At 43.5% G+C, this 19,813-nt stretch overlaps 1 protein-coding gene across 1 annotated transcript in view; it reads right to left on the bottom strand.

The window, feature by feature from the left end:
* Positions 1-19,813, bottom strand: part of LOC147210397 (forkhead box protein J3-like) — a 63,046-nt gene that overhangs the window by 17,269 nt on the left and 25,964 nt on the right. Inside the window, exons 3-5 of the mRNA XM_086109972.1 lie at positions 14,144-14,218; positions 12,747-12,830; positions 3,681-3,782 (exon numbers count right to left, since the gene is read on the bottom strand). Of these exons, the coding sequence (XP_085966098.1) occupies positions 3,681-3,782; positions 12,747-12,830; positions 14,144-14,218 (261 nt within the window). The remainder of the gene's footprint in view (positions 1-3,680; positions 3,783-12,746; positions 12,831-14,143; positions 14,219-19,813) is intronic.

Below are 19,813 nucleotides of genomic sequence, written 5' to 3'. Positions count from 1 at the left end.
GTTTGCATATAAACAAAATGCCATCCATCCATTCACTATCTATTTTGCTTATGCTTTTCAAGGTTACAGGAGGGGCTGGAGCCTATGCAGCTGACTTATGGCGAGAGTCCGGTTCCACCCAGGACAGTGCTGAGGTCTACTGTGAATGCGGCGTTGAGTGATACCGGTATTTATTTGCTGCAACAGAGTTAAGAAATTGTCTTTTGACGTGCTTAAATGCAAATGCCAATTGATGAATGTGTAACCCGTTTGTGGCCTCCTCTCTATCAGGATGTGGGAGGGGACCAGTGACGTGGGCATCATCCTTCCAATCACTAGATCACTGCTACGGCAAAGTACATCAGCGTCGATGAATTGGCACTGTTGAATGAATTGGTCTGTGAATTGGCACCTGCGTGACACGCTGAACTGTGCGAGGGAAACAGTAATCTCTTAATGCCTACATCGTGGTCTGGTTCTCACCGTGTGCCTATTGTTGTCAGGTTTCATCATCGACTTGGCCAGGTATCAAAGAAACTTGAGAAAGCTCATTCCGAAAGGCCATTCAATCCAATGATGTGTAACCATTTGGCTTCTGCATCAACTCAACTCAAATGAATAATGATAATTGGACGTGTGAAGGAATTGTTGCCGAAGGAGTGACATGGTTCGGTTTTGGTTCAGTCAGCCAGTTGCAAGTCTTATTACTTGTACTTAATGCATTCCGTCAACTAAGAGGTGTGCAACACTGTCACACACATTCAACTGAGCCCTCGATGCCCGTCTGTCGGGCCATCTTAACGTATTAAAATCCTTCACTCCATTCACGTACTATACCGCTTATCCGATTGCGACTTCAGATGACTTCAGTCAAAAGGCAGACCACTTCCCTTGACTGGTCACCAGTCAATTAGGAAGACAGGAAAATCTTTCACATACAGAATCCTACCACCCCTGAGTTGGAACTCAAATCACGTGGCCTGCATGAAAGTCGGGAAAATTAACCACGGAATCATCAATGACTGTACTTCGGTACAGTGTATTAGTTGAATCCGATTTATCATTTGTACATTTTTCTGTTGAACCGAACTACTGTTCTCTGAAAAAGTCACATTTGCGCCGCTAATGCCATAGGATGCGGTCCAAGCGCCTGGCTCCTTCTAGCGGAGGAGTAGCAAACATTGAGCACCAGAGGACAGCAAAAAGCAGTGCACTGGACACCAGTAGAGGTCTGGCATGTTTACGAGGCTCCTCGTGGGGCTGATTCCTGGAGAAAGCGGCGTGGAAAAAGCATCTGAGGATGATGCAGAGAGCAGTTTGGATTGCTCTTGGCAGTCTTTTTAACACATACGACTATTTACAGTAAATGTGACTTTACTACTGCATTAGCGTCAGTTAGGTGACTACAGAGCATTGGAGAGGATAAATTCTGGAAACATCGCCTTCGTTGGATCAAAAGGCTTAAACCGAAAAATATATTCAACTGTATACGGCCTATACAGTTGAATATATTTTTCGCCTATACGATAGGCGATACAATTTTTTAGGGGGCGGGGCATCACATCCGGGGGCGGAGTGGCCATCAGGAATTTGAACAGCTGGTGTTATCCACCAGAGCCACGAGCAGATATATAACTGAAAATCAACTATTCATTCTTCATTCAAACTGCAATTTAACCATTTTTACACCAGGTAGAGCACCAACACTCATTTACATATGAGAACCAATGACAAAAGATTTCCCGTCTGAAACATTGAAGCTGTTTACGTCCATGACTTTCAAGCTATCCCATTTTAATTAACAAACAAGTTTTGTATCATAAGATACTTGACAAAACTACGGTTTTACATCTACGGGTCGAGAGATTATGTGTTTCCTGAGTGAAAGAGGCTGGAAAGTGTGAGTCGAGACCTCTGCGAGTGAAGATGGAAATGTCAAGACCCTCCCACAGGGTCCAAACACACGATGTGTCGTGAAAGCTGCTGCTGCTGCTACGGCACAAATTGTCTTTGATCGAGGTTAGGGGTCAGGTACCACACACACCGTCACTGCATGTGTGTGTTTCGGTGTGTGTGGGTACATGTGGGGATTCTTGAGTGTCCTCTGACCCTGACACACACACACACACACACACAAGCACATACACACAAACATACAGCTTGACCCAGGTCAGTTTCTTTGACACTGTGTCAGAGATTTTCTCGGACAAAGTTAAAGAAATGACTCGGCACACAGGAAAATTGTCTTCAATATCGGCGGGAGCGGATCTCTGAGAGCGAACGACGGTTAGTTGCTCCGCGATCACACTCGCCTCCCTCTCCGCCGGTTCGAACTTTTATTGCAAAATACAAGAAAGACACTGCCCCCGAGATTTGCACCCCGCGCCCCCCGGTAATGATCTGATTTACCCGAATACACAAGTCACAGACTTCGCTGATGACTAATGTCCACCTGGGCGCGACAGCTGTTCCCAAACTGTCTTTTGGTATTCAACGACTCTTTGTTCCCAATTTGTTTATTCCCACTCTGTGATTGAATTTAGCCTTCGCCCCCCTTGCTTTAACGTGATTACTCAGGAAAGGCCCTCCGCCTAAACGGCCGACACCTCTGCGCTGAGTATGTCTAGACATGCCCAAATTAACCGAAACTTTAAACATGATACAATTTTGTTCGTAGATTTCTCTATCACACTGTGTGCTTCGTTGCATTTCGTGGAGGGTAAAAGTGGGAAAAAAAATTGCGATGTCACAGGTTCACGTGGGCACACGGGTCAAGAGTACAGCGTCTGTCAGCCAGTCCCGTTATCTTCAAAGACTTCTGTTTCCATCCAATGTTATTTTGTCATTGAAAATGTCCGACTCATCCTCGGCCCTGTCGTCTGTAAAGATGACGTGCGCAGAAGGTTAAGATCGACAGTCGAAACTGTATTTGATGACTTTAATCGATCCGTATGAAGTGAAGGAGGAGGACCTCTCAACTGACTGTGAAATCTTGATATTGTGAATTATTTAGTGAACGCTCAAAGTGCATACACATTACAAGACTTACAAATTATAAGTATTTTGTGTGTGGGTGGGTGGGCCAAAGATGTCCAACATCTCTGGATCGAATTCTCATCATCGTGACGGCAAGTCTGACATGATATGTCAAAACAAACACTAGCTAGGCTGAAAGAAGGCTATGTGCAAAGTGCACGGCTTCGTCAAAACATGCCATTCATTGCTTGACTTGTGAGTTTTACAATTGATTTATTTGTGCTGATACTTTTTAGTGAATGCACAATATAATTCTGATTTTTTTTAATGGATAATTTATGGTAAATCATGATAACCATGCCCACACTTTTAAAGTAAACATGTATTGGCTATAGTAACAGTAAGCGTCGTTTCAAATCCCTGTTCATTTTATTATTGTACCCGTGAACAGCACAGGTGTTTACCATTGTCAAGTCACTTTCTGCAAACACGCAATTTTCACAGATTTTGCATTTGCTCAATGAGCCACAAGGGTTCGTTTGCGCCACAATATGGCCGTCAGGAAGATTGGCGAGGTTCTGTGACGTCATGTCACGTGAATGAGATGGATCGTTACTCAAAGTTGACCCGTTTGGAAAAGGAAGGGAAATGTTGATCACATATTTAAAATAACACAAAGTATAATAGACAAAAACAGTCGGTATACATCCATCATCCCCTCCTACCTTGTTTGTCACCGTATTGATGGCCAGAGTGGGAGACGCTCCACCTGACATGATGCAGTCCATTCGCAGAGACTCCGTCTCCAAGCTGTAAGGGGTTGACGCCTGCAATGAGAGAAGGAAGAAATGCTTTTTTCAAAACATGAATACTAAATGCTCATTGGAATTGCAATGTTTTGCTTTGTACAAGTTTACTGTCCGACTCATTTAAATGAAAGGCAAATCATTTAGTGCTTTGCGGGGACAGTGAGTGAGTGAGAGAGAGAGAGAGACAGAGAGAGAGACACAGAGAGAGAGACACAGAGAGAGAGAGAGAGAGAGCATTCAAAATGGTAGCATATACTGTCCTACCTGACTTCATATTTTTAATTTGTGAATAGCCGTTTGCCTTACGCTACAACCTTCATCAAGTTTGATAGCAGAAAGCTACTGTCTGTCATCTTCGACAGCACTCTATCATACCATTAACATATCAATAATATTACTAGGTCAGCTTACTTCCACCTACACACTGAAGTGCACACGCACTGAATCGTGGAACTGCCAATATGGAGTAAACGTTTATGAGTGGCAAAATATCCTGTGGCATCCTGTGAAAATATTTTTCAGCATTTAGCCAACATACTTTCAAACCTACTTTGCAAATACTTTTGAATGTGTTTGCAAATAAGTTCAAACGTTTACGGAAACACGAATTGTATTGAAACGGAATGGCTACTTGTGACCTTTTTAATATTTTTAAACTTAAATTAACATGAATGAAATACAATCAATAAATAAATTACTAGGGCTGGGAGCTAGAAAGACCTCTGATGGGGCTATCACACCCCTTAGCCCCATCTTATCTTGATCTTTGAAGTCAAGATGGCGCCCGAGTAGGCAGCCGTCAGCAAGTGCTCTCATGAGCCTTGCTTTTTTTTTTTTTGTTTTTGTGTTTGTTTTGTCACTTTGTGTTGTTTACGTCGTGTGGAACTGATGTGGACTTTTTTCAGCATTTTTTGGCCACAACATTCATCAAGGAGGAGACTCTGTGCTTGGTGGTTGCGCCTTCTCGGCAGCATGGGTATACCAGCACTGTTTTTGACTGGGAGGAATGTCGGCGCCATTTGACTGTCGTTGCTGGACAGTCCGGGGCGCTTGTGTCTTGCACCTGTAATGGGCAGCATTTTTCACAGCCCCGCTTTGTTCAGCGGAGAGATCGGTGCTGTTGAACGGTCTGCGGCTGGATGGATGTAAGGCTTGAGGAGCCGACGATGAGAAGAAAGGAGCGTTAGCGCGGAGCGCCAATGCGGATTTGGAACTGGGAGTCGCGGCTTGGAGTTTGAAGCGGATTACGTGGGACAGGAGAAGTGAACTCATCTCTTTTCGTCAATGGACGTTACAGCTTCGTGTTTGCTTTCAAAACTTAGCTTGTAGCAGACGTGTGCACATTTTCAGCATGACGTCTCTGATCCACTGGTGAAAGGACACTTTGATCCTCTCCTCTTTCATCTAGAACTGCTTCAGACAACAAAGCGTATGCAGAAAAGTGGTGAAGATTGCACGACTGTCTGTGTCCAATGTGTTGTGTTGTGTTATTTTTGTTATTTTGACTTCAAAATGGCGCCGCGAGAGTGGCTGCCTTTCCAGCAGCTCCTATATTTTGTTGTTCTACTTCTTCCTTTCATAACTTTGCTGCTGTGAATTGGGAATTTCCCCATTGCGAGACTAATAAAGGTTTTCTTATCTTATCTTATCTTATCTTATCTTAGCTTCGCGCATGGCTAGCTGCCAGTTTGAGAAGGTAACATAGCATACAGTACACATCGTCACTCAGTGCTCTTTCCTGTCAAACAGTACAAAGTCAAACGCCTGACACCAGTCACAAAAGATCAATATAAAAGTCAAAGTCCTTTGTTCAGAAAACGTTTGAGTTAAAGTTGTATAAAACCAATTGTAATGGGGCAGAAGCAGGTGGTTTAGCCCTACCAAAAACCCAAAACAGCAGAACACATTGTTTAACGTAACCAACAATGCTCAGACATCTGTGACTACACGTTAGTTTACCTTTCGTGACGAAGAAACTTTCGCGAAGAGTACTTTGACACTACCTGAGTTTCAAATGTGTGTCTGCGTTATGCTAACTTCAAGTGGATATTCCTCTTCTCTAATCAACTAAGTCTTCTCAAAACCATCTGCATTCATTTCGAATAAGCGCCACCAAAAAAATAAAGAAACAAAAGTTTAAACGCAGGCAGTTAATTCCTGCCAGGAATTAGGTTTTCAAAGTTGCACTGGCAAAACGTGTGTTATGGGGACCAGGTGTGTATTTAATCATTTGGGGGGGCCCAAGGCAAACTCAGACATGGGGCCTTCCATAGCCAGGTCCAGGAAACTTGTTTTTTTTCATGAGTAATGTTTATCATTAACTAAAAAGTGTGAATTTATGAAAATGACAACATCCTTTTGAGGATTATTCACTCTGTCACAATGTCTGGTAAATTCACCCCAATGCGCACATCATGAAGATGCTTCTAACTTCCGGGGTTATTTTTGACGGAATTTTGGTCCAACATTTGGATGTTGGAACTCGAACGTTTGATATTGCCGACATTGCGGCAGTGTTCTTTTGCATGGGTTCAGACCTTGAGTTGACTGTTTCTTTGGTTTACTCATACATAAAAGCATAGGTCTAATATGATCTCCGTTAATTAGAAACATGCAGAGGAGGGTGAGAATAAAAATGAGGGAGGAAATGAAATGTGAATTTGCTTATGAGAAATGTCTGAATGTTGCAAATTTATGATTACGTCGGGAGCCTCCTGAATCACCAGAGGGCCCGCGGCTGCAACTGTGCGAAGTATTTGAGGCGCGCTTCATTTAAATTGCCGGACATTTAAGCGACCCACAAAGTGAACACATCACACGCACGAAGATGCATCAAAGCATCCTCATGCATAATTCAAGCGTGGTGAATGTATTCAAGGGAGTTCATCGCTCTGTGTCCTCAGAGAGCCGCGGAAGGGTTAACGGGATTTGAGGCCACACCGAACAAGCCAAAGATCAATGAGGGGCAAATTTGACACCCAGAAAAAAATAAATAAATAAAGGTGGATTATATTTTCTAGAGCCTGACTCCTTTTCGGGTTCAAGGCTGCTTTCTGTGCCGCCTTCCCAAACTGCTTACAGTAAGAGGATTGGTTGGTAACAATGCAATCTTTAATTTATGATAAACTCCCAAAGAAACAGGATGCTGTCTCCCTGGTGGAGCCAGTTACAAAGCAGACGGCGGCGGGATGCGGAGGGGAGTGGAAGAAGGGAAGAGAGATAATTGAGCGGTGGCAGACAGGCCCGGAGTGAAGCAAATAAAGAGAGTGATTAATCTGAGAGATGCAGGTAGGCTGCCTGTCTACACATTGAGACAATGCATGCATGCAGCCGCGGTTTAGCCCTGCATCCTGATGACTTAAAGCCAAGAAACACCCAGACATATTTAGCAGACCTTTTTTTTTTCCTCCTTTCCTGATGATAATGCTTCGTACTTAAAACGTGCCTCCTGCCTCGGCTCAGCCCATGTGACAGCCCGCGGTGTGTCTGCCAGCGGTGTAAGCGAGGCGTAAGAAAAGGGGTCGAAGGGCCCATCCATATAAGACGAGATGACAAGCCTCAGAATTAATTAATGTTTGTAATTTAAAAGAAAAAAAAATTCCCCGGTGAAGAAAATATGTCTAGCGGCAGCCTGAGGCCTTGTGTGGTAATTAACTGGAACATAAGACTGGAATACTCTCCCTCAGCTCCCTCATCTCCTTGTTATCTGGTTCCCCTTGCAGCGTGACTTTTTCCTCTCCGTCTCATCGTCTAATTCCTCTCTGGATGCTCTCCTTTCGCCCCTTCCCGTTATTTCTCATGCCTCCTCTGTCTTTTCCCTTCAAAAGTCTGATTGCGCTTTTTGTCACCGCGAGCCCGCCTGAAGCCTGAGCGCCTCCCGCCGGAGATGCGCGCAGGCAGGTATGCAGGCCGACACAACAGGCAGGCAGACAGAGCTGGAGATAATGATCAAGATTCAGTCGCAAAGAGAGAGAGAGAGAGAGACAAACAATGAAAAGAATACACAAGTCTAGCTATGATTAAGGAGTCGAATGGTTTTCTTTAATGAAATGGTTGCAGTGTTTGTGTGCGTGCGTATCTGCGCGTGTGCTCACATGTGCTTGTGAACAAATGGATCCCCCTTCAAAGCAGGTGACTCCATGCAAATAAAGGACATTTTTCAAGTCCCATTATAGTCATGCGTAAAATCATGCTAAAATCGGGTACGCGAGTGCATGCTATAGGTCGGCAGGCATTGATAGTACAAAACTAAAACCACTGAGAGGTAGTGAATGTTAGGCTGCAATGTAAGGTACACTTAGCTGTTTCAAGGTGTCCAGATGTTGTTGTTTTTTTAACCAGGTCATCCAATTTTTACATTTAACAAAAAGTATCCAGGGCGGCCAGGTGTCGAATGGTTAGCGTGTCAACCTCACAGTGCAGCGGTCGTGGGTTCGATCCCGGCTCCGGCCTTCCTGTGTGGAGTTTGCATGTTCTCCCTGTGCCTGCGTGGGTTTTCCCCGGGTTCTCCGGTTTCCTCCCACATTCCAAAAACATGCATGGCCGGCTGATTGAACACTCGAAATAGTCCCTAGGTGTGAGTGTGAGCGCGGATGGTTGTTCGTCTCTGTGTTCCCTGCGATTGGCTGGCAACCGGTTCAGGGTATCCCCGGCCTACTTCCTAAAGACAGCTGGGATAAGCTCCAGCACCACCCCCCACCCCCCTAGTGAGGATAACGAGGTTCGGAAAATGGACAGATGGATGGAAAAAGCATCCAGGCAACAATTATCTTCCTGAGAAAGTTTTCTTCGGTTGCTAACTTGTTTCACCTTCCTTTCCATGTCCATCCAATGTCACTGGACAAAAATTTCAGTCATTATGAACGGCACCGCTAATTGCTTATGATATCGCTCTGTCCTTGCCATCCAATTAAAAGGCTACAGCCAGCTTGTCCTGGGTAAGGTGAGTTTAATGGGGTAAGACACCCTCGAATAGCCTCCATTACATGTATGTCACTGTTAATAATGAATTTTCCATTTTGCAGTTTGTAAGAAATTAAGACTGGATTACTTGCCGTATATGAGCATGTAACATGTTCAACCAATCAGGGGTACACGCACACCTTGGGGTACATGAGCATATTGCAGAGGGTACGTGAAAACATTTCATTTCATTTATTTCCCAGCTCAATAACATGTGGCACACCCATTAAAACTGCTATGGTGGATCTAAATGTTATTCTTGTTAAGTATCTTGTTTCTGATATTTAAAGTTTAGATGCCTATTTAAGGAGGACTTGTTCAAAGGAACTCCATTTTTATTCAATATAATAAAGACAGTTTTTTTTTGTAGTTTTGCTCGTTATTATTATTTGATTGTAATTTTTTTTCAAGGTGTCATATTTATTTTTGTTCCATTTGAGGCAAAAAAAAAAAAAGACCAAAAAAATGCCATCATAAAATGAAATGTTCATTCATTTGTGTAACATTCTACTGTTGGAGCATCATCAACACGAACAATATGAGTTGGGGTACAACCAAAACGTTTGTGGTGCACAAGCCAAAAAAGGTTTACTAAGTGTTTAAGGCAGCATGTTGACAAGGGTGATCAAATTAAAACTCGGCGTCGACTATTTCAAGTGGTGCCATATCGCTGAAGACACAATAACGACTCACAGTACTTTCTTCAGGCCGAATTTAATTTCCGGCTCGCACTTCCAACATCGACGCCTTGCGCAGAGTCGAGTGCGTGAAGCTTGGTATCCGTTTACTACCAGTATAGCAATTTGTGTCTGGAGTCGGCATGTGTTGAAAAGGCACCGTTCATCCACTGTGTCTTCCAGCCCGCAAAAACTCATTTATTTCAACCAACCCCAGACGCCAATTAATGCAGTCACTCTGTAGCTGTACACATGTAGGCCAATGTGATGCCCACCCAAAAATGTCTCATTATCGTGGGATATGGGCAATGTATGCTGCAAAAATGTGCGAAAAGAAGGCTGCGCTCGTGCCTTCAAAGGACATCACTGGCCCTTAAAAGCAACTGCCGAAGTCACATTGGGACATAGCAAGTGCTTGCACAGGGTCACTCATTACACCTTCACAACCTGATTTGGCCGTACATGTATTTTAACCCTTTCATTTACCCTGTCATCTGATGTCATGATAAGCTGTCCACTGTGGTAACCGCTGTCCCTGAAAGGGTTAAAGTCGTAGTTTGGCATTGTACAGTGAAACTCCTCTACAATGAACCCCACATGGGCGAAAATACCCCCTAGTGTGAAAAAAAATCCTCGTGCATTAAAACCATTCCCACTTTTCTGCTCCCCCTACAACGAAAAATCCCTCTCGAGTTATACGAAATCTTTTTCTCTGCCCTTGCCTCGCAACAAGATTAACTACAACGAAAACAGGCCTTCCGCAAAAGTCTAATCCAACCTCAGCCCACAGCGACTCATGCTGCTTAGCTCAGAAATGGCAACGGCAAACACCACAGTGGCTTACGCATACGCAGTAGTACAGGAAGTATTTGTTCTTATTAGTTTCAGACGCAGCAAGAACGTTGCATTGCTAAAATGGCTACAAAACGGACCTTTGCACACCAAGGAGTGAAGAAAAGCTTAAACACTTGAAGACAGGACAAAAGTAATAAAAATGAAAGATGGAGGCAGATGAAGACATTACGCAAGAAATTGATGGAAGTGAAAGTGAATGCTGATCGTAAATTTTGCTTTCTTTCCCTTTTTTTTCTTTCTACGCTGGCTATATGAAGTGTATGCTCCTACTTATGCACTATTGGAATAAAAATAAAGAGTACACATATGTGTTTGTGTGTGTGTTTACATCTGAGATGAATTTGCTACAGTGAAAAGTCCCCTGTTGTGAAAAATTTCTTGCTGCAAACAGGATTTCGTTGTAGAGGAGTTTCACTGTAGTGTAGATATATTATCAGTGTCAGCACGAACCATCTGCACTCTTTTAACTGAGGGGGAAAAAAATATTTTTCAACATTGTCTGCCAAAGCCCTTGATGCACTAAAGAATCAAAACATCCATATATTACCAAGGCAAGGCATTCCAACTGAAGGCAAAAACAGTATCAGCAGACGTAACAAAGTCAAGTTTGAACTTTCTCATTGTTGTAGGATTAACCCATGTTTTCCAATGATCGCAAAGTCAAGAGCTCTGACAGGATGTGAAATGTATTTGAAACCAGCAACGAGATCGACTGACTGTGCGTATTCACACAAACAAGTAAAAGCGGAATTGAACTAAAAACCCACAGAGGGCGACATCAAACATATAAAACGCTTGTGTCTACAGCGATAACATGACAAGCCCTCGTAGCACTAAAGCAGGGGTGCCAAATTCATTTTTGTCGCGGGCCACATTTTAGTTACTGTTTCCCTTGGAGGGCCGTTATGACTGAAAACATAAAGAAGTCAAGAGTAACTCTTGTTTAAGTGACTAACGAGAGGTTTCGTAACAAGAAAATGCTTAGAATATCTTTATTTATGACATATGAGAATGAAAAATTTTGGTCAACATTTTAGAAAGCATCATGGAAGTTGACATGTTTGATCTGTTTTCGTGGGCCACATAGAATGATGTGGCGGTCCAGATCTGGCCCCCGGGCCTTGAGTTCGACACCTGTGCACTAAAGCTACAACAATGGACTTTTTCAGAGGGGGAATGTTGCTCTGTTGATTGTGACACTTCATATTCATCTTATCGATCACAGAGCTGTGAAGGTGGTCGGAAAAAAAAAATAGCAATTTTAAACGAAGTTGACCGCACCGAGTCAAATCGAATCTTTTGACACGCTGAGGAGCGTGCTAATTATCTTTAAAAGGTACAAAAATCAGAGTATACCCAAACAGCGAGGCGGCGGCTGGAATGGGGAGCTCACTCTGCTTTCTTTGTATTCACAGTCGCAGGTTCACGACTCAACCAGCCGCAGTCTGCTGAGTTGATGCAGGGTTACATATATTTATAGCTGCGGCTGCTGTCAATCACTCCCCCTCCCCCCCCCCCCAAATCCATTTTGTTCCCCCTTGCATCTACTCAGACGCTTGTACCTGCTGCTTTTTGCGGGGTCTCGAGCACAGAACGAGTCTACCAGCCTGCAATTAACAGACACTTACATCTGGGTCAGCCCTGCTCGATCTGCAAGAAGACAGCATGCAGCAAAACTAAGGTGGGCCTAAGAGATGGCGCACTTGCCGGAAAAGGTGCAACACTATGTTCTATGTTTGATATTTGGGTGGTACTTGGCATTGGTGTGCAACCGCACTGTCATACTGAGACTTGTTTCTCATGATTTGATTTTCTTGCCTTGCTAGGTAAGAGTCAAAATATTCGAAACAGCTGCCTGTATGATGCAGTGAAGTTTCACACCGGTTGCGCTGGCTCCTTTGAGATGCGTGGCTGACTGGGGGGAGGTGGGGATGTCAATGTCACTCTCATGAAAGCAAAGCAACTCCTGCTATTCCGTGAGGTGTATTGTTCACTGAAAAAAGGAATTGGCTCGAGGGAAAAGAAAATCATACATTACCCTTTGAATGTAAAATGTGACTTTTGTTTTCTGAGATGATTAGGTTTGCATTAGTGGACTGCATGAATGTAGCATGATTACGTTGATGCCAAAATATCCACAGAACTGAGTATCCCCTCTCGGGCATTCATAAAGGGATCGCTTCATCGCACAAAAACGACATCTTGCCGGTTTAATGTAAGGAGGAAAGGAACCAAATGACTTGGAGGTGAAAGGCATGTTCCAAATGTCATGGAATTCAACTCCTCTGTTTTTTTTAGATAACACCTTCGTGAGAAATGTGACGCATGTGAGGTCACAGTGACCTCTACTGACATGTGCATCGTTGTAGCAAGTCCGCCAAGGACAGTGCACGGTACAGTTAGTCGAGTTTTGTATCTGTGGAGTATTCTGTAACGTACCAAACCCTAGCGACTCGTTTCACAACAGACAAGCGGGAAGACAACTTACCCTTTCTCCGGAGCGCGGCCTTTTCTTTGGCCGACTGGGCGCAGCGTCATCTTTAGGGTTGGTGTCTATGGCCCAGTAGGAACCCTGCCGGGAGGAGGCCAATTGGGGAAAGTTACTCTTCGTGGCAGCAGTTCATTTTGTACAATATGAGAATGAACTGGATGTTTGTCTCTCCACCTTTGCACAATAACAATCCAGGAAGTGAAGTGAAAAACGGTCCAATGTGGTCACATCCTTCGGTTACGCTTTCAATTACACTTCACAATTAAATCCGAGCCAATTCCGTTCAGGAGTATTTAGGCGACGCTTCTGTGATTTTGTCTTTATGTGCGACTGAAGTTTAGATTTAACCAAAAAATTAATCATTTGAGTATCAGAGCCGTTTTATGTCAAATGCTTCATTGTTCAGGGGCTCAATCGGTGGCTTGGTCTCATTTGCGCAATCATTTACATCAATTTTTATCGCAATCTGGTGAAGCTTTCAATGGATGTTTTAATTGAATCTTCATGCAAGTGTGAAGATTTTTTGGGAAAGATTAAAAAAATTAATAAAAAAAACAAGTTTTAACATGTCTTTGTGATTAACCATGATGCATTCATTGACTACCAAACAGCTGCGGTTTCAGTGGCATTCTTTCTGTGTGTACATGCTGCAAGAGAGGGTGCGCCGTGCGCTTTCATGTCCGCAAAATCGAGTTGTTCTGCTTTTCCATCAGTGCCGCTTCCGTCATCAACAACACCGCAGCATGGGAACGCGGCCCATATAAACAATGAGAGAGGATTTAATTCAATTTGTTCTTTTATTTCCTCCCGGTATCTCCCTTTCATTTTCTCTCCTTCACTCCCAAAGAGGTCCAATAGCAGCAGACGTGGAATTTCGGGAGGTTGATCGGGGCCGCCGTACGCGCACACACACACACACACACACAAACGCGCGCGCACGTCTCCTTCCCTCCACTCCCCCAACTTTCTCCTCCCTCGGTCTCCCAGTCCCACATCACTGAACAGTACACAGCCAATTAACGTAAGCACATGCATGATTTAGCTTCTCGTCTCCCTCAATGGCTTCAAACAGCCCATGTTACATTCAAGTTCTCTCCCACCGTGTTGAGTTATTGACCACTTCGATCCGAGGTATGAATTAAGGTGCCGGTCAGGTCCAAGCCGGGCTAATCAAGGGGGAGCCGCTCGCTTTGTGTCTTTGCAGACCTCCACTCAAGCTCAAGGATTCACACTGAATTATTTAAACCGTCTTCCTTCTTAATTCATTTTTCAATGCCCCCCCCCCCACACAGTCCCGGCCGCATGGCGCGCCCTCCGACGAGAGCACAAATGTGCCAACGAGGGTAAGTAAACACGTAAAAAAGTAACGGAGGCCATGTTGGAGAGTGACTTACTTTGCCAGGGTCATCTTTGGAGCGAGGCACTTTCAGAAAACACTTGTTCAAGGACAGGTTATGTCGGATTGAATTCTGCAGAGAGAAGGGAAAAAGAATTCTGTAAAAGTGACCCGAGAGCAGGGGGGGAAAAAAACGTTTTTATCATTAACACAATGCATATTACATTTGCACTTGCTCAATAAGTAGGCGACTACACTCTTCCTGCCCTCAGACGGTGTGAAAATATCGCATGGCCTTGAATGCGTGACACAATTCTATCTAAGCCTCCCTGCGAGGGTGTAGAAGTGATTTTCCTTCTAACTCTGCAGGCCGGTCAATTTTGTCAATCTTGACGGATGATTACATTTTGGGACAAAACCACTTGGCCAAAATTGACGCAAGATGTTTCCAACATTGAGTCATCACTGGCTTTTGTGTGTGTGTGTGTGTGTGTGTGTGTGCGGTCCTCCCACACAGCCAGACATCACAGAGGTCAGAAGATTGCAAGTATCACGGTTTATAATTTCGAACACTTTTAATGTCCCTCTAGCATATCTCGGGATGTGAGTAACGAAGAAGATTTATCGGTGGGGGTATTACGAATTTAGGATGAAGAAGGGGTGGCAGAAAGTTCAGTTTTGCCTAGAATGGTCTGCAGGCAATCTCAGGGCAGATAGAGACAAACAACTAATCACGCGCACGTTCGCTAGCTAACTTAACATGTTTGATTTTCGGAATGTGGTTCAAAACCAGAACCTCTTGGCTGTGTGGCAGACATGCTAACCACGACTTCACCATGCGGCCGAAGTGCAGTTGTAAGTAGTGCAATTCTACACGGCTGAAAAGTGAAATGATGTGACCGCACAGAATATAATATTTGAAGATTGATCACTCCCGTCGAGGAACAAAGGGTCAACGGGTCACAGTGACGCGCAAGTGGCACACATTTCTCATTCATCCAGGTCGTTGTATTTCTCAGGGCGTTGGATCGATCGCAGCTGCACCTGTCTGGCTGTGCCCTGACAATTATGGGCGAGTGAATACAAAGCACAGACAAGATCGAGCGGGGTACTCGGGATAAACGATCGGGGACATGTGACTGTTATACGTAAGTCCTAGATTTTGTGGCGTTTTTGGACACACGGAGAACAATTTGGAAAACAGGCACTGATCCACCATTTCTGTGGCAAAACACCAACACATTTCATAATCGGTGTGTAAGAAAGACAGAAAGTGATCGAGCAAAAGAAGGCTAACCTGGCATGAACCTGTTCTCACTTCAGGCTCCTTTTCGCCACTCATCTGCTTTTGCTAATTAATACTACTGGGGAGGAGGAAGCGGAGGAGGAGGAGGAGTAGACAGGGATACGAGGAACTTCTCCACTACATCTCCCGACTTCTTCCGCACAGGCTTTTGCTTGAGCCTCTGTATGAGGCCACCTGTACCCTAACACAGTGGTCCCCAACCACGGGCCGTGGGAGCCTCTGTATGAGGCCACCTGTACCCTAACACAGTGGTCCCCAACCACGGGCCGTGGACCGGTACCGGTCCGTGGGTCTTTTAGGTACCGGGCCGCACAGAAAGGATAAATAACTTACGTTACTTATGTTTTATTCATTTTGGAAACTGAAAGATGTTTTATTTTGATGTTAAATTTACCGGATTCTCTGTTACATCCTTCCACAGTATGTCACTCCTGACGCGGGTTGAGGCGCACTTCTCGGTCATGTGATAGGTTACCGCTAAAATGAAACCCAGGAGCGAGCCAGATGAGTGAAAAACAAAGGTCTTGGAAAGTTTATTTTTGGGAAGGGGAAACGGCCCAGCCAGGAGACAGAACGACTACGACTTTCAAGAAAAAAAAGGCTACATTTAATAGACGGTATCAGGAGTCCTACCTAAAATACAGATCTATCTCAATGGGAGATTCCCACGCACCAAGCCCGCATGTTTCATGCACTTTTTATCTGCGGTGTACAGTATCTTATTTTGAAGGCACGTTTAAACGTTACCATAGCGACCAGAGAGCGTTACGGCCAGATAGGACATTCCTCGGGTCATGATTTGTGTTTATTATGGTTAGAAAATACCACAGTTTTCATGCAGGTCATATCACATTATTTTGTTGTATTTATCCGGCCTTAAAGGCCGGTCCCTGAAAATATTGTCTGACATTAAACCGCTCCGTGGGGCAAAAAAGGTTTGCTGACCGCTGCCCTAACACACTCCTGCAGGAGAAAAACTGCAAGTGTCGGGCTTCTCAGCACTTTCCTTGGCTGAACAATCCAAAATAACAAGTGCGTCTGACTTGTTGGATTGAGAAATGCTGCAAAAGGCAATTTGATTCCACTCCAGCACAGCAGATGGCGCTCCATCGGCCATGTCCGGTTGGTCACTGCCACTTTTGGTGCAATAGACAACAGCACAAAAATAAATAAATAAACAGTAAAACGAATCTAAGCATGAATTAAGAGTGTTGTGTTTTATAGATTCTAATTGAATGGCTGATTCCAGTGGACAAGAATCCATGTTGAATATTGAAATAAAATTATTTAATTTTGTTTGAAAAGACCATATGAGCAAATCAAAGCTCGGCCAGAGTCACAAAGTGAATGTGTCGCTCTCCATCAAAGACATTACGGGTATCGTTAATAAAGGTTTGAATACTGGAATTGAAGGTGATTATTTCTTTTGGGAATAAAATGATACATTTAAACAAATCAGAGGTCAACCAGATTCACAGAGCAGCTTGTGTTTGGAACTAGACGAGCATTTCCCTCCACCCTCATTATTAATGATGACTGTATGCATAGCAAGTTGCGGGTGCTGGTGCTGCTTAATGCGACTTGCTAAGGGGTGCGGGCTCCTGGACTTGAGGAGGTTGGTTACATAAGGCACGTTTGACAAGCATGGCTGACTTTTTTGACAAAATGCAATGTGATATAATGTGATGTGTGACAAAAAGTAAGGTTTTGGGGTCACGCTTTGGGGAGGAGTGTCTGCGCATGCGTAGGCGTGCGTGTCTTTATGTGTGTGTATGTGATTGTGAGCTTTTGCAGCTAAAGAAAGTGATCGATGCGAGTACTATTTGCGAGTATTATTTGCAGGCTCAAGTCAGTGCATATCCAGTACACAGATGGAGAGAATGCCGGTTTTAAAAACCGGAGGGATATTTTGCCCAAAGGCACAAAGTTTGCAGTGTGAGCAGATGCCGCATGCGAGTAGGTCCCAAGTGACACAAGTTGGGCAACACAAAATGGTGTTTCCCCTGTATTGCATTAGTTTTGCCAAAATTACAAGGGAGGAAAAAAAAATTGACACAATTTCTGGCATGCTCTTAAATTGTATTGAATAAAAATTTGTTTGACATCTTCTGAACGTTGATTTTCTTTTTCAAACTTGTCTTTCAGGCTGAGATGATTAGTATTGCTAATTAAGTTTATTATTGACAATAACATAATGCTTTTAGAGTGCTATTAATCTTTACTGTGGTGGCAAGGAGCAAGTGGTATTATTTGAAATAATAGGGGGGGCATAAACATGATATTACACAATATCAGGAAACAAAACAAAAAAAATAAAGTAAAAATGTCTGTTGCATGCCACAGTCTCTTGGGTTCTCAGCATCACCCAGACACCTTATTATATCCTAATAGAAATGGAGTGACAGGTTCAGTTTGGAGAAGCATGCTTGAATAATACATATTTAAGTTATTGAAATAGGCCATCCTCCCCTTCACGAAACTCCTACGCAGAAGTCACCTTATAAAATGCATTTGTGTTTAGAACTTGAATCTTGCAGACTGCATGTGCATCATTAGCTTATGTGTGTGTGTGTGTCTTAAGTCAACATGAATGTGATGAAAGTCAAGTCCACGTTGACGAGACGCTGATGAGACGCTCAGATTTATCCAGTGTGTATCATGATTTTTTTCATTCACAAGAAAACGGAATTATTTGCAAGAATCAATGCTCGCAAACAAAGCAGCTCATTAACCATATTTGAGTACAACATTCATGCTAGAACCCAAGAGCGTGAACTACATCTGGGCTGAGTGATGATACTGTATTTCCAGCAAGAGAAAAAAAAATCCTCTTGTTTGGTCCGCTTGCCACTGAGAAACCCACCCAACATTTGCGCAACTTGGCCAAATAGGGAGATGTGTCTTCGTTCCGGGCCCATCAGAGCAGCGGGTTCCGCATTGTGAGAATTTGCAGTGTTTCCAGATATCACAGGCTGAATCATTTCCTGCTTTCCTTCCACTTTGATAGTACGGGCTGATAAGTAGTTCAAAGCCCTGCTGCAGTCTGGATTCCCCCCCCCCCCCCCTTTTTTTCTGGATATCCTCATTTTCTAAAGCTGCAAATTCTATAGAAGACAATTCATATAAATTCAGCTGACGGGACTCATTTCGCCCAGTAAGCCTCTTCCACTAGCCAAAAACACATATTAGCAACGAGTCAAACTCATTGTGCAGGTGACCAATTTGTATAGTCCTAGTTGATATCAATAACTGCAACATTTACCTGTAGCAAAATGTCATCTTGGATTGAATTTCAAAGAGTAATTCATTCCACGCAAATGAGATTTCTGACAGGGATGGGAGGGTTACTTTTAAAATGTAGTTTATAACATAATCCAAGTAACATCATTTAAAAATAATGTAACTTGATTACTTTTAATTATGCCAATGAGATGAAAAAGTATATATATCGCTACAATATATATTTGCATAGAGTTGACTTCCGTTATTACAATATATACTTAAAAACATGACTATAGATATATGGGAGGTTTAGATGATTGGGTAGATAGATTAATTGACTGCTTGAGTGAACATACAGTATGTAAAATTATTTCTTAGTTGCATGTGGTCGACTGTTTTCAAATTGTCCCTCAAGGAAACACCTCACACACTGTAGATACAGACAGAGAGAGAGAAAGAGACTATTCATTATTACATTTGCTTGCTTACAGTTGTTGGAGCTATGAGGAGTGAATGGGGGAAAAAAAAAAAAAAAGAGTAGAAAAGCTGATGAGAGAGCAACATTCGCAGTAGCGGTAGGTATAGCCCCCAACTCATCACCCGCATCTCACCCACACACACGCAGGCATGCGTGTGCGCAAACACGCACTGTAATTATGATACGATCAGGAGAAGGATGCGTGACGTTTTTATTAATGTGATGTCTAAAGTGGAAAGCAGTGGGTGCTTTGTGATGGGAGTGGAACACCTGACTTTTGTTTGCGATGCATTCCTTGCAACGGCTCACCTTTTCTGGGTAAATGTTATTCTAGACAAATCCGTCTTTCAGGGAGTCGGTTCCAAACAGTAAGTACCAATTCCTGCTTTCTTCTATGCTGCCTGCTTTTAAAACTGGCCGCGTTTGGTGGACGCATCGAAGAAAGTTCCACCACCTCCCGTTTGCTCACAAAGACTGAGCGAACTGAGTCAGAGATTTTTTTGGGGGGTGGGAGCGTCAACCAACAGCCCCTCCCCACACCCCACCCCAACCGTCGATTAACTTATAAGTAGGGCTGGCTAATTACATGATAAGAGAATCGTGATATGACGTGAGCTGTGAGCATATTTACTCCATCCAGCTTTTCCTTCTTACTTTGGTTTGCAAGTTGAAGTAAACAGAGTTGTGTAATCGTATATCCAAGCTACACAGAGTTGTTGTCT

This window comes from Hippocampus guttulatus, chromosome 1, assembly GCF_054856545.1.
Source record: "Hippocampus guttulatus isolate MCC_2025c chromosome 1, RoL_Hgut_1.0, whole genome shotgun sequence".
Classification (NCBI taxonomy): Eukaryota; Metazoa; Chordata; class Actinopteri; order Syngnathiformes; family Syngnathidae; genus Hippocampus; species Hippocampus guttulatus.
The sequence above is the reverse complement of the archived record's forward strand: the minus strand, read 5'-3'. Positions and strand labels throughout refer to the sequence as shown.